Source organism: Corythoichthys intestinalis, chromosome 9 (genome assembly GCF_030265065.1).
Source record: "Corythoichthys intestinalis isolate RoL2023-P3 chromosome 9, ASM3026506v1, whole genome shotgun sequence".
NCBI lineage: Eukaryota > Metazoa > Chordata > Actinopteri > Syngnathiformes > Syngnathidae > Corythoichthys > Corythoichthys intestinalis.
The window spans coordinates 6,867,983-6,894,803 of NC_080403.1; the positions used below are offsets into that span (position 1 = coordinate 6,867,983).

The window sequence follows — 26,821 nt, forward strand, 5'->3', positions numbered from 1 at the left end:
TCTCTCTATTAGCCTTCCTCTTTCTGCACCAGCAGCAACATAACTCAACTCCATCTATAGCAACGTACAAATGCAAACAGCACACACACACACACACACACACACACACAAACACACAGCTTAGCCACTTGGCCACTCTTACTTTGCTTACTTCTACAGCACTTTTGAAACAGGTCTCAAATTACTGCGGTATTTCTTTCTGTAAAAGACAAGAAAAGTAAAGTACCTTTGACTTCGGGATGCTCCAGTTGAGCAGCAATACCTTGGCCGGTGTGTGTGATCCCTTGAATTCATTTGCATGAAGTACTATGTTTTCCAGTCGGCTGTCAAGCTAAACAGGGAAAGTTGGGAGACTTGGCTGCTCCAGACGTCGGTTGAAAAGCTTATGGTCCCTGTCTTCTCCTGCTTTTTAAAAACATGTTTCGGTACTTTATTTTTTAGTGCAGGATAGTTGTCTCCTTAATATATTTGCGACTTGGGACAGTATACTTCGGTAATGCGTGAGCCATAATAAGCATGATTCCCATGCTTTCAACAGAAGCAAGTGGCAGGTTACAGACAAAAGTCATTTTAGTGATTTTTTTCGAACATCTGTCTTGATGATTCACTCTTTCCGTCCCACTGCCCAGGATTTGTTGCTGCGGTCCATCCCCAGCTATTGCACTCGATGCTGAAATATCCCAAAATGCCGACATTTTCTTCTCCTACTACTAGTTTGTTTTTCCTCCATATGAAAAAAGCTGCCCCGGCATTAGTTAAGAAAAACTATTAGACCGCTCTCATTGGTCTGGAGCAGGTCAATAGCGACAGCTGCTTAGCATGCACAGTAATCACTCAACACAAAGTATAGTGAGTGTCAGGAGAAAAAAGGCTGCGTTCAGTGTCACAGGACTGGTAAATGACATCGGCGTCCTGTTTGCTGGTACTTGCCGATTCCGATACCAGCATTTCTGGCCGGATCGGCCAGTTGGTGGCAATTTTAAGGATTTAGGCTGTCAACTGACTGGACTCTTTATATATTTATCAGATTTAAAGCCTCTTTTCAATACCATCTATTTTGGGCTGCCACGTCCACCATAGCATTTATTGCCTGTCACTTTTGTCCAATAATTGTGACTCTGTTTAGCACCTACAAAACTCAATGATATTCAAGGCAAGGCAAGGCAAGACAAATTTATTTACATAGCACAATTCAACACAAGGCAATTCAAAGTGCTTTACATCACATGAAGATCATAAAAATCACAATAAATCAATAGAACGTAAAAACAAAGATAATCGAAACAGGAAATAAAATTATACATAAAAATCGCATTTACTCACGAATAGAATAAAAAAAGTAATAATAAATAAATAAATAAATAAATAGATAAATAGATAAATAAAAATACTACTAATAATAATAATAATAATTGAAATCAGCAATGGAGATAAAGCACAAGAGGAATAGAAAGCAAATAGATTGAAATATACAGTATAGAGTTATGGATATGCTGTGCTAAACAAGAGTGTTTTTAACCTTGATTTAAAGAGCTAACAGTTTTAGCATACTTCAGACCTTCAGGTAACTCGTTCCAAAGCTGAGGAGCATAATAACTAAATGCTGCTTGGTTCTTGTTCTTGGAACATACAGGAGACCGGTTCCAGATGACCTTAGTGGTCTAGATCAGGGGTTTTCAACCCAGTCCTCAAGGCACACTGTGGGTCCTGGTTTTTGTTCCAGCCGATCCAGCAGAGACAGTTGAACCAATGAGGCTTCTGCTAAAACAAGCCACACCTGACTGCAATCAACTGATTGCACTTGTAAAACACCAGATTGGGGAAAAAGTGTTGTCATCTTGTTTGGTAAGAATGAAATCCTGCACCCACAGTGTGCCTTAGTGGAATAGGTTGGGAACCCCTGGTCTAGATGTTTCATAGGAATCTAACAAATCAAGCATGTATTTTGGTCCAAGGCCATTAAGTGTATTGTAGACGAGCAGTAGTATTTTATAGTCTATCCTTTGACTCACTGGAAGCCAGTGTAACAATTTCAAAACCGGTATAATGTGGTACAGTTTCCTTGTATTTGTGAGGACTCTGGCTGCAGCATTCTGTACTAGCTGCAGCTTCCTGACTGATTTTTTTTATCAAGACCTTTAAATATACCGTTGCAATAGTCCAATCTGCTGAAAATGAATGCATATGTAAGTTTTTCCATGTCTTGAAGAGTCACAGGCCCCTTAATTCTGGCTATATTTTTTAGGTGGTAATAAGCAGATTTAGTGACGGACTTCAGAATCAGATGGCTATCAAATTTTAGGTCTTTATTATGCCAAAATTTCTGACTTGATTTGTAGCTGTAAGTGACATTGTGCTAAGGTGCCTGCTTATCTTTGACCTTTCCTTTTTTGGCCCAAAAATGATCACTTCTGTCTTCTCTGGAGAAACTGGAGAAAATTCTGGCACATCCATTCATTGATTTGATGAATGCATTTACTCAGGAAGACTAAAGGACTATAATCATGTGGGGACACAGAAATGTAGAGTTGTGTGTCATCTGCATAGGTGTGATAGGAGATGTCATACTGTTCCATGATCTGAGCTAGGGGAAGCATATAGATGTTAAATAAGAGTGGTCCAAGAATTGACCCTTGAGGGATGCCACACGTGAATTTGGTTCGTTCTGTCTGATGGTTTCCGATTGACACAAAGAAATCCCTATCATGTAAATAAAATGTGAACAACTGAAGAACAGTGTCAAACAGATTAAAATGACAGCACAGTGTCATGTCCACTTGTTACTTGTGTTTTTTCGCCTTCTGCTGGCGCTTGGGTGAAACTGATTTTATGGGTTTAAGCACCATGAGCATTGTGTAATTATTGACATCAACAATGGCGAGCTACTAGTTTATTTTTTTAATTGAAAATTTTACACATTGTATTAAAACGAAAACATTAAGAGTTGAGGGTTTTAATATAAAATGTATATAACTTGTACTAACATTCATGTTTTAAGAACTACAAGTCTTTCTATCCATGGATCGCTTTAACAGAATGTTAATGTTAATTCCATCTTGTTGATTTATTGTTATAATAAACAAATACAGTACTTATGTACAGTAAGTTGAATGTATATATCCGTCTTTTGTCTTATCTTTCCATTCCAACAATAATTTACAGAAAAAATATGTCATATTTTAGGGATGGTTTGAATTGCGATTAATTACGATTAATTAATTTTTAAGCTGTGATTAACTCGATTGAAAATTTTAATCGTTTGACAGCCCTATAAATAATATCCGTCAAAAGCATTCATTCATGCTCATGACAGTTGCCACGTTTACATGGAGCCAAATATTCCAATTACAATCGGTTTAGATGTTCAAACCGAATAAATGTGTTCCATATAAACACCTCATTCGGAATGAACAGGCCCAAACCGAATGGAATTTCATTCCGATTCACAGGGGTGGAATATTCTTTTTCCCAAACCGATTAGAAGTAAAATTATATCATGTAAACAGGGAAGCAGAATGGTGTCTGGTTGCGTTCTTTCTGCACATGCTCCGTACTGGCGTGGTGACGTCACTTGGTGACGTAAGTAACGTCACTTGCAACATGGCTTCCAAGCACAGCACACCTAATTGGAGTCCGGCGGAAAGATTGTATTTAATTCAAACTTTCAAAGAATTGAATATAATTGCTCGCTTAGACGGGCGTAAAACGAGGAACAGTGAACTATTTAAAAAAGTTCACGAGAGGTTCCACGAAGCTGGAATAGACCGGAGCGTTGACCAGATTAGAAACCGGTGGAAAATGCTGATAAGCGGCTACTACAAGGCAAAAGAGCAAAACAGCAGAAGCGGATACGACCCCACAAACACAACAAGTGGGTTAAAGTTAAAACAGCAGCACTCTGACGATCGATCTCCATGTTTTGCAACGCGACGCTTTGTTTTGATTAATCTGCGCATGTCAGACGGCAGTTGTCAAACGTCCTTTCGGAATAAAGGCAGACACATGTAAACGCTGGATCGGAATAGATGAAGTGACATGTAAACAGCTGATCTGAAATTTCCATTCGGAATTATTTGAATCGGTATGAATAAAAGTCAGCATGTAAACGTGGCTAGTGTCATGTCATAATTATGACAGTCTTACGACACCGCTGTCAAATACAGTGTTACCGGTTAATATCTTTTGGTGTGAATATCACATAATGCAGTGAGGACAGCTGTGGTTTATATTCCGGAGCGGCTTATTTATGAACGAATGCCTTTTTCGTGTCAAATTTGGTGGGTGGCAGCTGAGTCTAAAAATTACGGTATTTATGTTGTCTTTTATTGTAAAATGTGTTTAATTACCTAATTTTTTAAAGTAAATCTATTAATTATTGTACATATCCAAGTACAGTACAGGTATTTCAAGAGTGCCCTTTAAAGGGTTAACAATTTAATGTATTATTTTGTCAACCAAGTATAAAATGCTTTTTCAGATTGTTCAATTCAATAGGTGATATTGAAAAAAAAGTAGTGAGCAATAATAACATGAAAGAAAAGCTCCTTCAGTTGCATTGTTGAAATAAAATTGAGACCCAAGATCTATTTAATCGATGAGTCATTGAATAATCAGATTCCTCATCTTTACAGTCTGTTCATGCAGAGAGAATTGCATTCAATGATATGACCCACTCACAACACTAAATAAGGTAATGTAAGAACTGCACTGAAAACTACATCCACTTTAATAAACGTTGTTAGATTAGTACTTCACTTTACTGTTCAGAGAAAGGTTTCCTATTTCACTGCTCCAAGCACAGCAGCTTTGAACAAAATGCCTGCTATAAAGCCATTAAAGCCGCCAGCAAATAGAAAAACCAGAAGAAGTTAGCAAATATTAGCAGAACATTCTCAGTGAAACGCGTAAAGAATCTCAGAGCAGAGTTTGGTTTGCTGGCTGAATATAAATGTTAGCACTGTTGAGTTGGGGAAATCACACCAACAACACCTTGGGATAACTGTTGGAAAAGCAATCGGAAGGGAACAGCATGGTCTTTTCGTCGTTAGCACGTTGGCACAGTTCTGAGCCTTGATTTTTGGCTTCCATTTGGCATGTTCTTCATGTCATCTACAGTACTTGTTTAAGTACTCCATCTTCTTCCAACATTATTTTTTTTCCTTAAATAGGTGTAAATATCTGTGTAAATGGTTGTTAGTTCTGGTTACCCTCCGATTGAGTGGCAACATATTCAGAGTGCACCCTGCTTCTCGCCAAAAAGTTTTTTTCTCTCATGGTATGCAGCCCATCATATGACATGGTATGTCCTCATAATAATGTGTCAAATTTAAAAATACTCTAGTGAATCAAATATGTGTGGGTCATTTTTTATAGGGTGCCATTTAGATGTAACAGAGTGGACACTACCAGAGGGGACAGTGCTTAAGTTAGCCCTCAGCCTACCACTGTAGTTCTTCGGGCATAGAAGTATTGACACGGGTGGCAGGTTGTCAGCTATCTTGGATTTAGAGGTTACGTTAGTATGAAAGAGTATCTGAACCTTTTGGAATTTCTTACATTTCTGCATAAAATCACCATCAAATCAAAATCACACAGATGAAAATACAGTGTCTGCTTCAACTATAACCATCCAAACATTTATAGGTTTTTATATTTTAATGAGGATAGTATGCAAACAATGACAGAAGGGGGAAAAATAAGTAAGTGAACCATCACATTTAATATTTTGTGGCCCCTCCTTTGGCAGCAATAACTTCAACCAGAGGCTTCCTGTAGCTGCAGATCAGAATGGCACACTGACCAGGACTAATGTTGGCTTATTCTTCTCGACAAAACTGCTGTAGTTCAGTCAGTTCCTGGGATGACTGGCATGAATCGTTGTCTTTAGGTCATGCCAAAGAATCTTAATGGGGTTCAAGTCTGGACTTTGACTTGGGCGCTCCAGAACGTGTATTTTGTTCTTCTGAAACCATTCTGAAGTTGATTTACTTCTGTGTTTTGGATCATTGTCTTCATCTTCCTTTTAGCTTCAACTGTCTGACAGACGGCCTCAGGTTTTCCTGTGAAACATCCTGATAATTTTTTTAGCTCATTTTTCAATTAATGATTGCAAGATTTCCAGGCCCTGAGTCAGCAAACCAGTCCCAAATCATGATGCTCCTGTCATGGCCTCAGCCCCTGCTGCAGCATTGCCTAATTGCCTTCAAATATCCCCACCTGTCCTCAATTCACCTATTCACAGCCCAGCCAATAGCACTGCTTTCATTCAGCAATCAACCTGTGTATTTAAAGTCTTGATTTTCACTTCCACTCTGTCAGACCGTCTGCGAAGCCTGCCTGTTACCTGCCTGCCTAGCTCTATGAATCTGACTCTCGTTGCCGAATCTGAACCTGCCCGACTGCTGCCTTCTCTCCTACCCTGGTAACTCGACCTGCCTTTTGCTTTTGGAAACCTGACTTCTGCCTAGCCCTTGTCTGTACTCCTGCCATCTTTTCACCTGCCCTGTTGGTCCTGTCAATAAATTGTTGAAAACTTGACGCATTTATGGTCCTCCTCTGACAGGTCCATGACAGCTCCTTCTACAATGCTTCACGGTGGGGACGAGGTGTTGATGTTGGTGAGCTGTTCCATTTTTTTTATCCACACATGACATTGTGTGTTACTCCCAAACAATTCAACTTTGGTTTCCTCAGTTCACAAAATGTTTTGCCAAAACTTCTGTGGAATGTCCAAGTGCCTTTTTGCTAACATTAAACGAGCAACAATGTTTCTTTTTAAGAAGCAGCGGCTTCCTCCGTGCATTCCTCTCATGACCACTATTCTTGCCCATAGTTTTAAATATAGTTGAAGTGCGCACACTCTGTGCAAATGATTTCTGTAAGTCTTTAGCACACACTCCTGGTTTCTTTTTTAAGTCTCTTCTCTGAGTATTCTGCGCTCCACTCTTTGGTGGATGGCCACTCCTTGGGAGAGAAGCAAAAATGCCAAATTGTCTCCATTTGTAGGCAACTTCTCTGACTGTTGATTGATAAACATTCAGACTTTTAGACATGGTTTTGTGTCCTTTCCCAGCTTTAAACAAATCAGCAATACTTGATCACAGGTGTTCAGACAGCTGTTTTGACCGTGCCATGATGCACATCAGACACTGTAGTGACCACTATGCACCCAAGGGTTAAAGTCCCACTGTCGTGTGAGAGGACCCCCTTCTGAATCAATAGAATGGACTTCTCTGCCTGCGGCATTAGTTGGAATTAAGTGACCCAGGTTGAAGTTTTTTTTTTTAATTTTTTTTTTTATACTTGAAATATTCTTTCAAAGCACGTTTGACATTTTTTTAACACCCGTTTTATTGTATTATTTAATATGCTATTTTTCTAAGCACTTTACTCATTTTGTACAGAAACAATGGTTCCCTGCTGTGTAGAAAATTTCTCCAGCACAGTATGAAGCTATTATAAAACAAATGTTTCTGATCCTCACATTTTCAGATAAGAAATGATTTTTCAATTGCTATGCTAGATGTAGTCTAGAATCAAGTGGCATAAAATGCATAGTTATTCTTACCATTCATTGATCTGTCAGCACAATAGCTAAGTTAGCAATAGATTGAAAGTTCATGATTATGACTTTTTCACCACAGACTGCCACAACATGAACAGTACATTTACTTTCACCTCTGTATGCCGACGAGTCTCATAACAAAATCAACACGTCTCTACTCGAGAATGCAATGTCCAACATATGATTGAAAATTGTTTTGAATACCTTAACAAGATTCGATCATGTAATTAGTGTGAAAAAATGATGACAGTGGGACTTTAGAGTGCCTGTGATTTAAAAAAAGCATGTTTATTTCATATGACACGCAGTATTTTATGCGCCTAAATGAAATGGACCACTTGGATGTGTGCTGAAGTGATCGATACTTTCATTCAATTTTTTTAATCCCGCGCTACGGAAATGACAGACTTCCGGACAAAGTCTCTGATTGAGTTGGAAGGCGGATGTCACGTAAAAGGGTGACATCATCATAACTTTACAGCCATACTGTTGTATGCAAAAGGACTACGGATAACGCTGATTTTATGGATTGAATCGTTTACTTTTCACGTCACGCCAGCCCACTGCAGCAGCAGCAGGCTTTTGTTGCTACACCAGGGAGAGTGGTGTGAGCCGTTCTGGGTTTACAAAAGATGCTGTTCACCGCGAAGAATGGGCAAAACAAGTTCGACAACCCAGGGACCATTGGACGAATAAGGAAGTAGGTAAACAACGTGTTTTATATAATGTCAAATACTGGGATTATGGCACACATTTTAAAAAGGATGTGGCCTGCATTTTGTGGGTGACAATGCTCCCTATCCACCGGGAAGGCGGGACTGGCCAATGACCGGCGGCTTGTCGCACACCATGGTCACCGGACGATGAGGCGGGAGCGCCTGTGCTCGAGTAGGCACGCACTCTCATCTCTGGTTCTCAATTGTGTCGAGACTTCTACCTCCCTCAGCCCTCTTCGCTTGCCCGCCTAGAGAGCGCTATACTCGACTTGGCCTCGAGCAGCCAAGCGCTCCAGAGTCGGCCGGTTTGTCCACGGAGAATGTGCCATTTTCGGTGTTTATTCCCCTGCTGCGTCCCCCGCGATGAGCACTGCCTGCATGCCGGGGCTGCTGCAGGGGAAAGACGAGCAGCAACTTGCTCACCCCGGGGGCTGGCCGATCGGTGAATACAATCACCCCCGCCACTGTGTGTGACATGAGTCGGGGTAGTTTTGTGTGATTTTTTTTTTTTTTTTTTTTTTTTTTTTTTTTTTTTCTTTTCCTGTTCGCAAGGCAAGGAAGAGACTTGGAAAAGCTGCTCGGTTTGGGTTAGCATGTAGCCTAGCTCTTAGTCTGAGTCCCCGCAGGGAAATGACAAGAGCTGGACTAACTCCGATGGCATGAAAAGAGTCATCGGTTTGGACCGTTATGCAGTAATTTAACCCTGTCATATTGAATAAATGCATTTTTAATATTTTATATTCCATTTTTATTTGTCATGACCATACAATTTATTTAGAAATTGGGGAAAAATACTTAGATTCAAAGAATATCCTTTAAAAAATAATGCAGCAGAGAGATCAAAACAATGATGACATTCTGTAGTCTTTCTGTCACCTTTTTATCGTTCTGAATCTTACTCCTCCTCCATGACATAGGACTCAAACATATATGGCTGTATGTCACAAACTTCCCCTGGATCGACAATATTATTCAAAAAATCCACACCTGAACCAGAATAGCTGAAAAACGCTTCCTCCCCCATTGGGCTCAATGCTAAATCCGCCTAAATAGTTCATTCTCTGATGTCATCAACCAGATGGAGGCGCCAGAGCGCTTTAGTGACAGGAGGAGCTAAACAGCAGATTTAAAGACTCATTTCTCATCATCTGCGCTTTGCCAAATTGTTGTATATAGTCGAATCGTCTTAAATATTATTTTAAATCCAATAATAATGCTAAAGATTTTTTATGGTGTCATATGCACTTTGAGTAAAATGATCCCCATGGAGTTAATGGTGGACATCTCATGAAACAACCACCGAGGACTGGTGTAACCTTGTCTTTTTTTTTTCCCTTAAAAATGTAATATTGTATCTTCTGAGCCACATGAGATGAGACACTCCATGGTGTGATGTATCAGGTCCCTAGTGGGATTTCCTGTCAGTCTGCTCGCTCCTCTGGATAAAAATATCCGCTTCAGGATTTCTTTTCTTTTTGTCGAAGCGACCAAAAATACATTTGAGTGTCAAATATCATTTGCATACGTGAAATACTAATACACAGCCAATGATTAGAATCTTTTATTTGTAACATCAGTTCCTCCAAGATGCTATAAATAGTCAGTAATTTGGTTGATGTTCCAATTATGTCTGCTTCTCTGTTCAGCCTTGTTTCCTCGACATGCATTTGTTTGCCTTTTTAGTGGGTTGATATATAGTGCGATGCTTTGATGAAATTAGCGGCCAATGACAATAAAGCTGCCAGGAAGGAAGAAAGGAAGGCAGGCGGGTGGCACATAACGACAGGGAGGGAGCATGCAGTCACCGCAGCGATATAGACCAGTGGGAAATGTGCAGGGTCTCCGAGTGGAACTTGACTTCATAGCCATAATCTTACACAGCAGCGCCGGCGTGTCTTCATTAGTGACCTTTTTATAGCGTCCCAATCCTATTACCTTGGCCATTTTTTTCTATCCTGCCCCGTCGTAGCGACAATCCCCTGCAGATTTAAATGAGGTATTTCTTAAGAGTGTGATTCTTTTCTTTCTCTGACTCATTACAAATGTGCTGTGTGCGGCACCTTGGTGAATGTGATTAGCAACTTTGGCTGCGGGTCAATATTGTGGACGGTTAATTTATTACCATAAATAAGCACTAGATATTTGCCAACCAAGAAGGCCCGAAAATTTATTCCATCGGGAGCACCACTTTTACTTTGTTAGATTTAGCATACTGAAAGAAATTGAATATGTTTATGCATGAAAAACTTACCACATCATGACCACTTGCCCAATTCAAAGGCCTTTTCAGACTAGCGTCAGCCCAGTGTGAAGAGCGGTCTACGGCAAACACAAAATGAGAGGAGCCACGTAACCTGACGTAGACTCTGTCAGGAAATGAAAAACGGCAAGCAGATTTACTTACAAATGCTTCGGTAGTAATATCGTCACTTATTTTGGTTGCAATGAAAAAACACAAAAGAGAATGAAAAAAAAAAAAATCATTATCATTTTACACAAAACTCCAAAAATGGGCCAGACAAAAGTATTGGCCCCCTCAGCCTAATACTTGACAGCACAACCATTAGACAACATAACTGCGAACAACCGCTTCCAGTATCCATCAATGACATCCATTAATGAGATTCTGACAATGATCTACTGGAATTTTAGACCATTCTTCTTGGGCCAACTGTTCCAGGTCTCTGAGATTTGAAGGGTGCCTTCTCCAAACTGCCATTTTCAGATCTCTCCGCAGGTGTTCTATGGGATTCAGGTCTTGACTCATTGCTGGCCACTTCAGAAGTCCCCAGTGCTTTCTCTCAAACCATTTTCTAGTGCTTTTTGAAGTGTGTTTTGGGTCATTGTCCTGCTGGAAGACCCATGACCTCTGAGGGAGACCCAGCTTTCTCACACTGGGCCCTACATTCTGCTGCGAAATTTGTTGGTAGTCTTCAGACTTCATAATGCCCTGCACACGGTCAAGCAGTCCAGTGCCAGAGGAAGCAGAGCAAACCCAAAACATCAGGGAACCTCCGCCATGTTTGACTCTGGGGACCGTGTTCTTTTCTCTGAAGGCCTTGTTTTTTTTCTTGTAAACTATGTTGATGCGTTTTCCCAAAAAGCTCTACTTTTGTCTTATCTGACAAGAGAACATTCTTCCAAAACGTTTTTGGCTTTCTCAGGTAAGTTTTGGCAAAATCGAGCCTGTTTTTTTATGTCTTTGGGTCAGAAGTGGGGTATTCCTGGGTATACTACCATATAGTCCCTTTTTATTCAGACGCCGACGGATAGGACGGGTTGACAGTGTTATACCCTTAGATTGCAAGACAGCTTGAACTTGTTTGGATGTTAGTCGAGGTTCTTTATCCACCATCCACACAATCCTTTGTTGAAATGTCTCGTCGATTTTTGTTTCCCGTCCACATCAAGGGAGGTTAGCCACAGTGCCATGGGCTTTACACTTATTGATGAAACTACGCACGGTAAACACAGGAACATTCAGGTCTTTGGAGATGCACTTCTAGCCTTGAGATTGCTTCCTCACAATTTTGCTTCTCAAGTCCTCAGACAGTTCTTTGGTCTTCTTTCTTTTCTCAATGCTCAATGTGGTACACACAAGGACACAGGACAGAGGTTGAGTCAGCTATAATCCATTTTAACTGGCTGCAAGTGTGATTTACAGTGGGGAGAACAAGTATTTGATACACTGCTGATTTTGCTGGTTTTCCCACTTGCAAAGCATGTAGAGGTCTGTAATTTGTATCATAAGTTCTCTTCAACTGTGAGGGACGGAATCTAATACAAAAATCCAGAAAATCACATTGTATAATTTTTAAATAATAAATTTGCATTTAATTGCATGAAATAAGTATTTGATACATCACAAAAATCAAACTTAATATTTGGTACGGAAACCTTTGTTTGCTATTACAGATACCAAACGTTTCCTGTAGTCCTTGACAAGGTTTGCACGCACTGCAGCAGGGATTTTGGCCCACTCCTCCATGCAGATCTTCTCCAGAGCCTTCAGGTTTCGGAGCTGCTGCCGGGCAACACAGACTTTCAGCTCCCTCCATAGATTTTCTATCGGGTTCAGATCTGGTGACTGGCTAGGCCACTACCGGACCTTAAGATGCTTCTTACGAAGCCACTTTTTAGTTGCCTTGGCTGTGTGCTTTGGGTCGTTGCCATGCTGGAAGACCCAGCCACGACCCATCTTCAGGGCTCTCACTGAAGGAAGGAGGTTGTCAACCAAGATCTGGCGATACATAGCCCCATCCATCCTTCCCTCAATACGGTGCAGTCGTCCTGTACCCTTGGCAGAGAAGCAGCCCCAAAAAATGATGTTTCCTCCTCCATGTTTCACGGTTGGGATGGTGTTCTTGGGGTTGTACTCATCCTTCTTTTTCCTCCAAACACGACGAGCCGAGTTTAGACCAAAAAGTTCAATTTTGGTCTCGTCCGACCACATGACCTTCTCCCATTGCTCCTCTGGATCAGATGGTCAGTGGCAAACTTCAGACGTGTCTGGACATGCACTGGCTTCAGCAGAGGGACCTTGCGTGCGCTGTAGGATTTTAATCCATGAAGGCGTAATGTGTTTCCGATGGTTTTCTTCGAGACTGTGGTTCCAGCTCTCTTCAGGTCATTGACCAGGTCCTGCCGTGTAGTTCTGGGCTGATCCCTCACCTTCCTCATGATCAGTGATTTCCCACGATGTGAGATCTTGCATGGAGCCCCAAAACAAGGCAGATTGACTGTCAACTTGAACTTCTTCCATTTTCTAATAATCGCTCCAACAGTTGTTACCTTCTCACCAAGCTACTTGCTTATTTTCCTGTAGCCCATCCCAGCCTTGTGCAGGTCTATTATTTTATCCCTGATGTCCTTAGACAGCTCTTTGGTCTTGGCCATTGTGGAGAGGTTGGAGTTTGTTTGTTTGAGCATGTGAACAGGTGTCTTTTATACAGGTAACAAGTTCAAACAGGTGCAGTTACGTCCGGTAATGAGTGGAGAACAGGAGGGGTTCTTAAAAAAGAACTAAGAGCCGAAATATTTACTTGTTGGTAATGTATCAAATACTTATTTCATGCAGTTAAATACAAATTTATTATTTAAAAATTATACAATGTGATTTTCTGGATTTATGTTTTAGATTCCGTCCCTCACAGTTGAAGAGAACTTATGATACAAATTACAGACCTCTACATGCTTTGCAAGTGGAAAACCAGCAAAATTGGCAGTGTATCAAATACTTGTTCTCCCCACTGTAGTTAGTGCCACCACCTGGTATGTGCCACAGGTGCTGTTAATTACACAAATTAGAGAAGCATCACATGATTTTTTTTAAAGGGTGCCAATACTTTTGTCCGGCCTATTTTGGGAGTTTTGTGTAAAATGATAATGATTTAATTTTTTTTTTACTTTCTATTTTGTGTTATTTCATAGGAAGCAAAATAAATTAAGAAATTACTACCAAAGCATTTGTAATTGCAATCATTTTCTGGGAGAAATTGAGCATTATCTGACAGAATTGCAGGGGTGCCAATACTTTTGGCCAGCAGTGTATGCTTGCCCCTCTGCTATTGGATGCGTTGTTGACGGTGGCACTGTGAAAATAGAACAAGTGTCTAATTTGGGCCCCGCCCCTCGGCTAAAATTTACTCAAGACCTTCCACTCCATCCAAAACGACCGCCGCCGATTACTTTCGCCAAGAAGTCCCCTCCCACATACACAATGAATGGGTTGCCGCTAGTTTGAAACAGCCTTAATGCAGTGTTTTTCAAAAATGCTCGGAAAGGTGGTTCTATATGAAATTCTTTGTGATATTTACAATCATATTTGTAATATTTACAGTATTTTCAATCCACCTCCTGATAGCCCACAGACTCTACTCACACAGTGTCAACATGTTTCTGGCTTTACTTTTTCCCACTGTTCCCGCCCATATTCATGAGGACAGTAATATCCATCGTCCCATACGGATATAGACTTATTACTGTTCCCTGAAAAGTCATCACTTTTATTTGGAGTAAGTGAATTTGTCTTCATTTCAACATCTTGATGAAGAGGTTGACTCAGATGTGTTATCGTCTTTGGACATGTCGGAGAGTAAAAATGTTTATACAGTATGAACATGTATGTGTATTTGAGAAGATTGTGTGTACAGGTGTATTGCTCTTGTTCAGTAGGTAGCAGTATGCACCTTATAGTTGCTTGCAATCCGCCATTAAGATAACATTTTTCAGCTTGTTAAGCTACTGTTTACAGTGCAGTCAATTTTATTGCTTGTTTTTTCATTCTACACAGTTTTAAATAAAACTACAATCAATCATTAATTTTTTGGTTCTTTCTTTGAATATTAACTCAGATCTCTATGTATGGCTAGACAGGGCAATTTATTTGTATAGCACAATTCAACACAAGGCAATTCAAAGTGCTTTACATCACATGAATATGATTATTCACGAGCAGAGATAAAATGCTTTGTAAAAATCATAATAATCTTATATTTTGTTTCCCTTAAAATAAATCGAGAAATGGACTATCGTCAGTCACTATTGTAAGTACAATATACTGTATATTATTTGTGAGAATCGAAATATATATATATTTTTTTAAATCACATTAAATCAAAAGTTAAAAACAAAGATAACTGAAACAAATAAAATTATACATAAAAATCACATTAAATCATCAATAGAATATTAAAAATAATACTTAAAATGAAATTAAATTGTTTTACATGTAAATTTTAAAGCAAATACTTTTCTACTTTTGAGTAATTTTTTTTCTCAGATACTTGTAATTTTACTTAAGCAATTTTTCTCACCTGTATCTGAACTTTTACTGAAGTAAAAAAAAAAAAAAAGGTGAGTACTTCATTCACCACTGGTGTATATTTGATTTAAAAAAAAAAAAAAAAAATTTTTAATGGTTCATAAATTAACCTTGAATTTACACAATTTCACTGAAAGGTTTACATCATTAAAGGGTACCACAGATAGAAAGACATGTAGTTCTTAAAAGATAAGCGTTAGTATGAGTTGTAATAACTTGATATTAAAACCCCTCTTAATGTTTTGTTTTAACAAAATTTGTAAAATTATTTCAATTAGTAGGTCGCCATTGTTTTGTTAGGGCAAGGATGGCAAAGTTTATGTGGACCAAAATGCGAGCCAGAAACACATGAAGTGTGAAGTGATATTTGTTGTACAAGGGCAAGGTGTTGCGCGGCTGGTGGGTTGAATCTACAATGGCGGTGGCTGTGGCAGCGAGGGCTTTGATGGGTGGGTGTCCTGATGGCAAAAAGACAGAATAAGTTAAGAGTACAAATACGAGAGTCATAAACTACAGGCTTAGTTGGCCGATGTACCAATGGTGACTTGCAGAATCATCTGGCACCTGCTTGCTGCCCAGGCCAATCCTTATGAGCAGTGTTGATTGTTGATGAGCAGCAGGTGCGCTCCAAGGTGAGCCAAGATTGCAGTGATTCCATACATCAAAACAGGAAGTGTTATAACAATAAAAGCCAGCAGAGGGGAGTATGGGCAAGGACCACCACATGTTTTTGATGTCGCAGGGCGGTGACGTCACATGGCCACGCTGCCGGCATTCCACCGTGTCACTCTTTAACTACATTAACATGTCATCGGTTCTGTCCTTCCAATTTGAATCCGAGTGGCATATTATTGTGAAGGACAACAAGCAAAATGACAAGTAAAGACAGGATGAGTCGAGTAGTGTTCATGTGTCAAGTTCGCTAGTGACAGCACTCCCCTGCTCTAGTGACGAGAGCAGGAGAGTGTTTGATGTCAAAAACTGTTTGCAAATCTTCACGGTAAACTATTGTGTGATCCAGCTTACTCCAATTTTATTATGGAAATAGTTAGCATCCTGAGCTGCTGTGTGCGTTACATATGATCAGTGTTGTTAATTTTACTTTAAAAAAGTAATTAAATACAGTTACAGTTACCTGAATGTAAGAGTAATTAGTTACTTGGCAAAGTAACTGGTGTTACTTTTCTTTTTTTGTTTTTCCATTCCAAAAAAAAAAAAAAACCCATAGGTCACACTATGTGAGTAAAATGGGTTTTTGGCACAATTGGGCCTAGCCCAGTTCTTTACCCTAAACTTAACTAGACGCAGGGGTGTTGCGGATATTGCGATAACCAGATAGTAACCTTTGCTATGTTTGGAAGTCATTTAATGTTGTGAATCAACCGTTGAAGTTGTTAAAATTGCTCCTGTTATTGCATTAGTTCCCTCCTGTCTACTTTTGACATGTGAAAGTTTTAAACCTATTTCATCATTTAAAAGATAGATTCAAGTCAAGATTTTGCCGATTTAGGAGTATTTTAGATAAAAAGTTACTTAGGTTCACTAGAAAGGTTCTCTACAACAGATCCTTCATGAGAAGTCTACTGCTTTTCGCATCTAGTTCTCTGTATATGTGATATCTATCGTAGCATCATTTGGGCGTAGTTTGTAGGCTATCGGCTGCAGTCAGGTCTTATTGGAGCCACCCAGAGCATCGCGTTCGCAACGGCGTCACAACTCCCTTTCCTCCTCCCCACTCCCGTTCTGCTTTCTCCGCGAATCCGTGTCTCTCACTTTTCTCGCGTCATTCAACCAACATAGTAACTTACGCACGCCATTACAGCCTCAGTAACGGTAACGCCGTTGAAAAGATGAGAAAAGTAATTAAATATTCACTACTGAAAAAAATAACTCCGTTAGTAACGCCGTTATACTCCAATGCTATTATTAACAACACTGCATATGATTAGGGTATACAGTGAAACACAGCAGTTTATTTTTGCTGATCACCTGGGGCTGTGCATCACAACACACGAAAACGTTTGCCTCTACCGAAGCGTCTAATGACGTCTTACCTTTTTTTTTTTGTCACATAAAAGCAGATGTCCAGATTGTTGATCACCCTGCCGGTTGCTTCCCGTTGAATAAGCGGCGCGGAAAACGAATAAATGTGTTAATGCCCAACAGATTACAATGGTGCCTTATTTTGTACATTGAGATTTAAGAGGCAGAGAAAGGCGCGTGGACACAGGCATTCATTGGACCGCGCCGTTTATAGGCATAAGCTTCAGCAACTCCTTCACAACACACATAAATATTATATTGTGAAAATTAGGAGTGGGAACCTCTTGGTACCTCATGATACGATTTGCGATACAAAGCTCACGATAACGATGATCTGACGATATGGCGATACAACGATTATCGATACATTGGTCAGGAAAGAATTCTAGAATATTCTACAAACAACTAATGAACAGAAAAACAAGCTTCTGCTGTGAATTGGAATGAGTTTATCAGTTGTAGACGTCCAATCCGTTTGAAGTGGGAGGGATAGCAGCGAATGATTCGCTGCCACCCTCCCACTTCAAATGGATTGAACATCTAAGGCCATCATTGACAGCCAATGCCAGGCAATGAGGTAATTTTGCGCCATTTAAGGTCATTTACCTGTTGATTTTCAGTTACTTCCTGTTGATTTTGGGGTCTTTTATTGGTCACTTCCTGTTTATTTTGAGTTACAGAAAAGGAAATGACCTGGGAATCACCCAATTCAATAGGCAGTGACTCAAACTCAACAGGAAATGACCTGTAAATGCCCCAAAATGAACAGCAAGTGACCTGTAAATGCCAAGAATAACTGTAAATGCTTCTGGTTTCTGGTTGGTAGCAACTTGTAATGTCACACCCCTAGTGAGAATACAACAAAAATAATATGTCTCTCAAAAAAATAATGTTCACAAAAAGAAAAGCGCTTCAATCTGTATTAATGAGGCCCTATTATCACCCAGTTAAACAACAATGCAAAGAGAACTGACATTCACAATCAAAGTATTCATTCATCCATTCGTTTTTCATGCCGCTTTTCCTCACGAGGGTCGCGGAGGTGCTGGAGCCTATCCCAGCTAACTACGGGTAGTAGGCAGGGTACACCCTGAACTGGCCAATCACAGGGCACAAGGAGGCATACAACCATTCACGCACACACTCATACCTACGGTCAATTTAGAGCAGACATGTCCAAAGTCCGGCCCGGGGGCCAAATGCGGCCCGTGGTCAAATTTCATCCGGCCCCCAGCCTCTGTCATAAAATCAATAACGTCTGGCCCGCACACAGACTTGATAAATTGGTCAGCAGTACTGCTACCAGCATATGAAGTAGCTTACACACTAAATCAGGGGTGGGCAAACCAGTCCTCGAGGGCCGCAGTAGGTCCTGGTCTTTGTTCCAACTGACCCAGCACAGATAGTTTAACCAATGAGGTTTCAGCAGAAATGAGAAGCACCTGACTGCAATCGACTGATTGCACGTGTAAAATAGCAGATTGGTGAAAAGGTGTCCTCTTAATGGGTTGCAACAAAAACCCGCACCCACTGCGACCCTTTGTGGAATAGTTTGCCCACCCCTGCACTAAATGCTGCTCCTCATTTACCCACTAAAAGGCAGCAGCACTCTGAGCAACATCACCCCGTGTGACCCTTTACTTTCAATTTTCTAAAATGGCGACAACAAAAAAAAAGAAAGTTGACTGTGATGGCCGACGCTACAAGGATAGGTGGAATTTGGACTATTTCTTCACTAAAATACTCAACAACTGTGTCTGCCTCATTTGCAAAAAAGGCAGTCGCTGTTTTTAAAGAGTTCAATGTGAGGCGATATTACCAAACAAGACATGCCGGCATGTACGACAAGATTACAGGGAAGATACGCATCGAGAAATTGAAGCAACTTGAAGTTAACTTCACAACAGCAGTATTTTGCAAGAGCCCAAGAGTCGAAAGAGAACGCCACAAAGGCTAGTTGCGAGATTATTATTGTTAAAATTATTAATTAAAAAAAAAAAAAAAAAAAGCAAATGTAACACCCAGAATGGCTTGCTAAAATTTGCTTAAATATATTGTTCTGCGTAAAGGACGTCAGCCAAGGTTGGCCCCCCACATTTTTACCACACCAAATCTGGCCCCCTTCGCAAAAAGTTTGGACACCCCTGATTTAGAGTGTTCAATCAGCCTACCATGCATGTTTTTGGGATGAAACCGGAGTTCCTGGAGAAAACCCACGCAGGCACGGGGAGAACATGCAAACTCCACACAGGAAGGCCGAAGCCCGGGTTGGGAGAACATGCAAACTCCACACAGGAAGGCCAAAGCCTGGGATTGAACCCTTGATCTTAGAACTGTGAGGCAGACGTGCTAACCACTCAGCCACCATGCCGTCTACAATCAAAGTAGATTTGCAAAATACACATAAAACTTACTCGGACTTTGGTCAAACTCTTTTTAAACATTTTAGCAACTTGTTTAGCTCAACAAATACACTGAATGACAATATTTAGTCACAATATACAAACTATGATGCCGGGGGAGCCATTATCAGGAGTCTTGTATGTACATTGTCAAGACAAGACTCAAATGAACGTAAGACCCGCAGTAAACAGGGTACTATGGCGTCAGTCAAGACTATGGGGTCAGTCAAGGGGAAAAAACACACTCATTGGCTTGATCTCTAATTAATTTAAAACTCGCCATTGACACCTTGTGGTGTATTTAAATCACTACCTTACATAGTTAGAGTGACACTGTGGAAGTACAACAGGGAACCCATGTGACATCAACACCCTGCGACGTCAACAACAATGGCGAGCTACTCGTTTATTTTTTTTTTTTAATTTAAAATTTTACAAATTTTATTGAAATGAAAACATTACGTACCCTTTTATAGGTCTGTTTAATTAATCAGCCCATATACAAAATATATTGAAAAAATCATGCTCAGAGGACTGATCTCTACACATCCCTAGAATATACCTACCAAATTTCATTGTGATCCAGCCACAAAAAATGGAGGAATAGATTTTTTAAAATGATGGTGTACACACACCCCAACAACAACATGAGCAGCGCATTGACAGGCCTTTAGCCTGTAAAAATATTTAATAGGGATGGTTCTTTGAACTAGGAGGGCTGGCAGTGATCGTTCACTGTCAACCCTCCCAGTTCAAATAGATTGGACGTCTATCACCATCAGTGGCAGGCAGTGATTTAACTGTCATTATTTTTGGAATACAGATCTCATCTTCACTCCAGCAACTTAACGTGGTGGACCCAAACTGAATTTCCTCTAAGGCGGGAGGAAGGGTAGACTACATAAAGGAGCAAACATACAGATAGGATCATAATTCATGTTTGCCACGATGCTATGGCAACAGTGTCCTCTCGCTCTGACTGGTCATAGATAAGGTTGCCTCTTGAACGATTTGGCTGTGACCACATTTGTTTGTGGGAGTGAACAAATTATTAGGCTGTCATCAAAGCCCGAGTTGTCAATCACCCTCTTCACAATCCCTGCTCTGATGTCCTCCAATTTAGATAAAAGCTCTGCCTCATGCGCTTGCCAATTATTTTTACCAATCATAGGTGAGATTTGATCAATACATAAGCAGACATGATGAGGAAAAATAAAATCTGATGTCTGCTGTTTGGCATTTAAATGCAAATATACTAAAATTGGTCCTTTTATTTTAGCTGTGTGGAACACAAAAAAAAGTCCCCCTAAACCATATTGGCCATGCACTATTACTTGATGCTACTTTTATATCATCATGCTCTCTGTACTTATTTTGTTACATTACACATATAATTTTGGTATAGTGGCTTATTTGTAATTCTATAACCCCTTGCAAAAACATTTTGAATCACCAGTTATGGTCGATGTTCACCCAATGTAGAAAAGCAAATCTTAAGAGATGACAAAAACTTCAGTCAATTCAAATGGCAAGTTTGGGCTCTAAGAAAAACAGAAAAATATAAAATAAAATAAAAACCCTGGTAAGCAGGGGTAAAAGTGGCTAGAAATTTTTGCCGGAACTCCTTGACAATAAGGTCGCCACGGAGCCAGAATTTCTTGAGGGCGGTGTGTGGGGTCAAACCTCCTAAAGCCATAGAAATGAAGAGAAAGCTGCGTTTGGGAGTTATATCTATAACAGACAATAAAACACAACAGGTTTTACACATGCACTAGGCCTACTGCATTACTTTTACAGTACTGTAACAAGGCATACCTGAGAAACTGATTTTCTTTCAAATTTGTATTTTTTCAATGATGTGCAAAATAACAGTTAATAAAAACATGATACAGTAACCCCAACCTCCGTCTCCTAAATTTTATTTTCTCTCATTTCCTCACATATAAATGCAAAACCTCAATATTAACTACTTAAGAACAAAGGATGGACAGTACATTAAAATGGAAGATAATGTAAACATTGTGTCATTGACATATATATATATATATATATATATATATATATATTTTTTTTTTTTAAAGTACCATACATTGACACGAATAAGTACAAATGACTTACATTATGCATAGTGAAATGGAATATATTTTGAAGCTAATGCAAACATTGCCTTTTTATATTATAAGGAAATAAATACATAGCCTAACTTAGGTAAATGAACAGAAATAAGTCTAAAGTGCACATTAACTGTATTGCCAAATGTATCACATTTGAGACAAGCATTTCTGGACCTTATTGCAGTGAAACAATTTTGTTTAAAACCTTATTGTGTTCAATCTCATTTTAGTTATATATGTTTTACCACAAGAACTGCATGTAATGCTTAATGTATCATTCATGATACAAATTTACATTCATATATCTAATTTTTTTTTTTTTTTGTATTACATTATATTTAAGGACCACATAAAGCTTTCAGATTTAAAGAAAAAATTCAATTTTCTGTTTATTATTTTGCAGTCAGGCATAATAACATGGAGGATGTTCTGAACCTCCCAAACAGAACAAATAAAATAAAATAAGCCTTTTCAACTCTTTCCTTTTTCCTAAAGATCTGATGAATTTCCGTTGCGTTGGCCTTTTTGTCGCATTAATTCAACAAGCCTGTTCTTTTTTTTTTCTTTTTTTTGTTGTCCCGGAAACATGTGCATTTGGACTAATCAGAGCTAACTATCCATGCCGATCACATGTCAGCCGTGTTTTTAATACCGGTGTTAGAGTATAATGGCGTTATTTTTGTCAGTAGTTAGTAATCTAACCGATTACTTTTCCCATCTTTGCAAAGCTGTTACCGTTACTGAGGACGTGAAGGCATGCGTTACTACAATTTGGTTGAATGACGAGAGATGGCTGAGAGACACGGAGAGTGCAGAGCAGGAGAGGGGAGGAGCGGAAGGTGTTTCTGACACCATTGCAAACTCAATGCTAGATGGCTCGGAGCGTTAGGATAGCATTCGCGTTCTCGCTAGAATTAGCATTTAGCATGGCAAGCGTCTACTTAAACGCTAGGAAACCTTTTTTTTTTTTTTTTCAGATGCAGTTCGTGGCATTCAGGTGGGTACAATTAATCGGAAATAATGGACTGTTTTCCTGTTCAGTATGCATTATCGTCACCAAGTGGGTGTTGTCCTTGTAGATGCTTCAATGTAATATTTTTTTTATTTTGTTTTTTATGACCAAAAATAGTCACATGCCCTAAACTTTTATTGAATGACGTATCCATAAACTGTGTGTGATTTTTTTTTTTTTTTTTTTTTTTTATCAATACAACCAGAGCAAAGATGGAAGAGGGAAAAGATTCAGACCTCACCTGCATATTAAAATATATATATATATATGGGGTGTGACGGTACACACAAATCACGGTTCAGTCCAACAGGAAAAAGGCTTTATTTCTCACAGCATTTGAAAGTTAAAGTTTGTATACCACTACACTCTTATATAGGTGATATTTTAAAAAATGTAAAACGGGTGACATGTTTTGTTGGGGGAATGAAAAAGACAGTTGAATTCAATCAGTTAATATAAACATATTTGATGTGAAATATGTTGTAGAATGGATCATGCAATAATGTGTAAAACATGAAAAGTCACGTCAGGTACTTTGCCAAGTAACTAATTACTCTTACGTTAAGGTAACTGTGTTACTAACTCAATTACTTTTTGGGAGAAGGAATTTGTAACTGTAACTAATTCTTTTTTAATGATGGATAGATGGATGGATGGATAGTAAGATTAACAACACTGCATGTCAGTATATCAGCCAATTAAAAAGACAGCTGGAGTCCAGGCAGTGCGGTTTGATGCGCATATCAACGCAAGTTGACTGTCACATCGGACTCAGATACACACACTGATAGAACTCAATGGAACAAATAAATATCGGTGGAAACGGATGACGCTACGCAAGCACTTTATTAGGTTTGTTAGTAACACTTGATGTCAATAGATTGTTTTCTTCTTGGAGATGTGTGTGTGACAGCCTGACAGTTTTTTTTTCCCTTAACATGGAGGTTTGACTGTTGCCGTCATATTTTTGAGATCAAAGTACCGTTCAAATTTGACACCAGAACAGCGTACCGGACCGTTCCGGCCCAATTTCACCCCAGCTGGTAAGTCAGTAATGGTCGCTTTTTCAGACCAAACACGGGAAAAATACCGAGTCACTCAACTCTGAGAAAACTTAAGTTAAAACGGAGCTAAAACTTTGCAGTACCACTAGTCTTGTTTTATTTTAGCTTGGAGTATGTGACCAACTTTCCCAGATTGCTGTAGCAATTATTAGTATACCTAGCTTCTGAGTAACGAACACGAGTAAAGTTAGGACAGAGGAGTAATCCGGTGTCTTTACCCTTAATAGGGTCCCGGACCCTCACAACAGGTATATTTTAAACCTAACACAGGTCAGTTTTGTAGTTTGGAGCCTTGTTGTAGACCAGGGGTCAGCAACCCAAAATGTTGAAAGAGCCATACTGGACCAAAAAAAACAAAAAACAAATATGTCTGGAGCCGCAAAAAATTAAAAGCCCTAAATAAGCCTAATAATGAAGGCAACACATGCTGTATGTATCTGTGTTAGCTATATTAGCCTACTATCAAAATGACGAAGCCGGCTAAAAATACATAATGAGCCTTCATGATTCAATGTTTATTTTCCCTACAGTGCTACCAACGCACCACGTGACTATTCTGTTGTATGATGCCACATCAAGTTTAACTTCATTACAATATTAATGAATTGTTTCATTGCTTTTATAAAATTATAGAAATGCAATAAAGAAATTACATTTTTGATGTTGTTTTTATTTTGAGGTTTCGAAAAACAACAAAATGCAACGTGCATAACATGCCCCTTATCTGGGCATGTCTTTGATTTTCTTTATTATCTCGGTTTTGTTTTTTAAGTCTGCAAATAGGTATTCTTATATGTTGATGAATGTGTCCTTCATGTACTCACCATCTGTGAATGGGTAAACATTCTGATGGAAAGTGTGAACACTGCAAACAAGATCAAACGGTGAAACGTACTAATGGAGCGTCCAAATGTACAGTGAACAGAGACGGGAGCTTTTTTAAAAAAAGTGGGCCGTTTCCGCAAGGCGCTGTGACTCTGAACGATTTTTTGTGGCCCATGAAGGGGCAGGATGGAGCAATAAGAGCTTTGGCGAACTTTCTAGTTGCCTCCGGGCTGAGGTGGATATAAACGTCATTACGAGATTTGACAACATTGAGAAAGGTAGTAGTGTGCCAGTAGGCATCGAGTCTGCTGGAAATCAACAGAAGAACATCTTTGAACGGTTATTATTATTATTATTATTATTCCCCGGGTTGCAACAAAACATGCAGCAGTAGTGGAGTTTGGCAATGCAATCCACTTCTAAAATCAAATTTTTGCACTCCTAAGGCTAGGTTCATACCGCAGGTCTTAATGCACAAATCCGATTCTTTTGTCATATGTTTTTTTGGCATTCCCATTCAGACTGCCTTTGTCCATTGAGCCCGGTGGAGTATCACGCATGCCCACTAATTCGCAGTCCGAGATACGCAGGAGAATCAAAACAAATGACCACACATGCGGGCTAAACGTCATTCAAAGGTCATCATATTTTGATTTCCAAAAAGAGGACACAAATAACAGACATAAATAATCCCCGTTTAGTCTTATATTCAAAGTTTATATGGATCAATAGCATGCACGCACTGTCTGTGCATGACACACACACATACGGAGGTTTGCCCTGACTCTTGGCTGTGTAAGCAATCTTGAAATATTGCTCATATGGAGCAGAGAGAAAACTGAGCATTTTCAGACTTATCCTCAACCCATTTTGTTGTTTTATGACTGTTGTCAAGCCCGACCCTTCCCCAAAAGCCGTGTTCAAGGCAAGCTAGGCACTAACGCACAGCTGCACCGCTACCGTAGCGCCCTGTCTCTCTCGCTCTTTGATGGCGTAATCTCTGCATGAATTCCGATTTGGGAGACTTGACAGTTCAGATCAATGCAACATTTTGGAAAAATGTGGCCCAGATTGGATTTGAACCACATACGAAAGAGACCCAGATCGGATTTGAAATGGTCAACTTCTATGCGACTTGTCCCATTAAGACCGTCCAGTTAATGCCTCACTCCAGTCGGAAAAACACAAAAAAATCAGATTCGTGGATTAAGACCTGCAGTATGAACCTAGCCTTAGTTCTTCAGAAGTAATAGAATCACACTTTTCTTTCACTCCCAACTGGATACTCTGCTGCCGGTGTGTTTACAATCTGCCTGGCATCCGCCCTGCTGATAGAAACGTGTGTCGCTGGCTATGAGCCAAATCTTCGTTGACAGAAATGTTGAAATTTGATATTTATTTTACACATTTTTACAGCAATGGAAAACGTTAAGAATGTGTGTGTCATTTTTGTCCTCCTACAGAAACCATATCAAAACAAAAAATATATTTCCCTCAACCATCTTTGTCCATTTTCAAACATTTTTAAAAATGCTCCAGAGACCCACTAGGGCAGTGCTAAAGAGCCGCATGTGGCTCTCAAAACACAGGTTGCCGATCCCCGTTTTAGACCATCTTCTTCAACTTCCACAGCAGATTTACAATAGGTTTTGGAATATCTGAAGTAGCAATCGCAAGAAATATATCATAACATAATATCACGGGTCAAGCAGATGAGAACCCACATGCACAACAGTGTACAGGAGTGTCCAGAAAACAAGCTTTATTTTTCCGTCACCAGGAGTCTGTTAAAGAACAGCAGACAAATCAGAATTGGGGCAGGTGGTGAGGTGGTTGCAGAAGGCACGCAGGGGTCGCAAACCAGGAGTTCAGAAAGGGCAGGAAGACAAATCCAAACAGCAGGCGGGCATGCAGTAAATCCGAGAAGAGGCAGGTCAGGTACACAGGAGGCATAGAAGGCTGGAATGAGAGAGCAGAATAATGACAATCTGGCAAGGGTGTGATGGTTTCAAGGGAGAATATATTGGCTCCAGGTTGATTAGGGATAAACAGCAGGTAAATTTGGGAGCACAGGGGATGGGAATGACCTGATTGCTTGTGGGGAATCTGGAAGACGAGAGAGGTTAGTGCTACATTTAGAAATTAGCATTTGCTAATTGTGAAAAACCAACATACATTGGTACCTCGAGATACGCATCGACATGCGATCCATTCAAAATCTGACGTAAAATTTGACTCGTCATTTGTCTCGACATACG

At 39.7% G+C, this 26,821-nt stretch overlaps 1 protein-coding gene across 2 annotated transcripts in view; it reads left to right on the forward strand.

Annotated features, from left to right (window-relative positions):
• kcnb1 (potassium voltage-gated channel, Shab-related subfamily, member 1) overlaps positions 1 to 26,821 on the forward strand; it is a 173,773-nt gene that overhangs the window by 124,625 nt on the left and 22,327 nt on the right. Inside the window, exons 1-2 of one of the 2 annotated variants that reach the window (XM_057846930.1) lie at positions 4,103 to 6,421; positions 6,563 to 6,617. The exons of the other annotated variant lie outside the window; for it this stretch is intronic. Coding sequence (XP_057702913.1) covers positions 6,165 to 6,421; positions 6,563 to 6,617 — 312 coding nt within the window. The 5' untranslated portion in view covers positions 4,103 to 6,164. Of the gene's footprint in view, positions 1 to 4,102; positions 6,422 to 6,562; positions 6,618 to 26,821 lie in introns of those variants that run through there. 2 annotated transcript variants of the gene reach the window in all.